Source organism: Corvus brachyrhynchos, unplaced genomic scaffold (genome assembly GCF_000691975.1).
Source record: "Corvus brachyrhynchos isolate BGI_N302 unplaced genomic scaffold, ASM69197v1 scaffold297, whole genome shotgun sequence".
NCBI lineage: Eukaryota > Metazoa > Chordata > Aves > Passeriformes > Corvidae > Corvus > Corvus brachyrhynchos.
In genome coordinates, this window is record NW_008239118.1 from 30347 (window position 1) to 31542 (window position 1196).

General features: G+C 59.5%; 1 protein-coding gene across 1 annotated transcript in view; it reads right to left on the reverse strand.

Annotated features, from left to right (window-relative positions):
• The window catches only part of TCF4 (transcription factor 4), a 130186-nt gene that overhangs the window by 20218 nt on the left and 108772 nt on the right, over positions 1–1196 (reverse strand). The window contains exons 10-11 of the mRNA XM_017739860.1: positions 840–1025; positions 247–314 (exon numbers count right to left, since the gene is read on the reverse strand). Of these exons, the coding sequence (XP_017595349.1) occupies positions 247–314; positions 840–1025 (254 nt within the window). The remainder of the gene's footprint in view (positions 1–246; positions 315–839; positions 1026–1196) is intronic.

Below are 1196 nucleotides of genomic sequence, written 5' to 3' on the forward strand. Positions count from 1 at the left end.
TTTAACCACGGGGAGCTGCCAGGAAATTCCGAAGGAATCCTGTGGCTGCGGGCCGGCCTCCCTCTCCCGTGGGAACGGGGGCCGAGCCTTCCCTCTTCCCATTCCTAGGCTGTCCCAACCCCCTTTGCCCGGATCGTCCCTATTCCCGTGGATTCGCTGCTCGTCTTGGCCAACTCCAGCCGCCCCCAGGGGACTCCAACTCCGATTCCGAAGGGTGCAAACGGGAATTCCAAAGGGTTTCCTTACAGAGGCGAGGGCTTTTCCCAGCGCGTCGCCGGTCTGCGAGCTGCCTGCGGCTCCGCTTCCTCTGTTGGCTGTGAAACACAGAATTCCCGCTCAGAATTCCCGCGGAATTCTCCCGTTCCTCCTGGGTTATTCCGCAGGGAAAAGCCGCCCTTGGATCCTTTCTTTGGATCTGGGGCTTTGTGTTTCCCGCAGCCTCGGCCCAGCACCGAGAGCTTTGGGAATGTCGGGATTGTCTCATTTTTCCACTGGTCCAAGGCGGCTTTGGACACTTCCAGGGGTGGGGGAAAGCAGGGAAGGAAATTTGGGAATTCCCTGGAGGAAGAGCATGGGGAATGACACAGAGCTTCCCTCAGGGAATGAAGGGATATCCCTGATATTCCTGCTTGGAAAAGCCAAGCAGGAAAGAGCAAAGCCCTGGGAATGGGAATTGGGAACAGCTCATCCCTTTCCAACCCTTTACTGCCAGCAGGGCTGGGAGAGCCACGAGCTGCAATCGAATCCCTCCATTCCCAGATGGAAACATTCCCAGAATATCCCGGGCTCGGAGGCGGTTTGGGCCTATCCCGGTTTTCCGGAGGGCCGGGAATGCTCACCCAGGATGGAGTCGGTGCCGTTGGCGGGCGGCGTGCATGAGGAGGCGCTGTAGTGGTTCGTGCCGCTCCGGTGGAACGTGGACATCGGCGGGAGGCTGGAGTTGATGTCGGCCGAGGAGTGGGATGGGTAGCTCTGGAAAAGCGGGAAAACAGGGAATGGCGGCGTGTGGAGAGGAGGGAAAGGCGCTGCCGCACTCGCCGGGAGGGATTTGAGGGATCGCATTCCGGTGCCTGGGTGATTCCAAGCTGCCCTGGCACACTCCGGGGTGGGAAAGCAGAGGGAAACTGGGAATGGCACAGTTTGGGATGGGAATGCAGAGGGAAACTGGGAATGGCACAGTTTGGGGTGGGAATGCA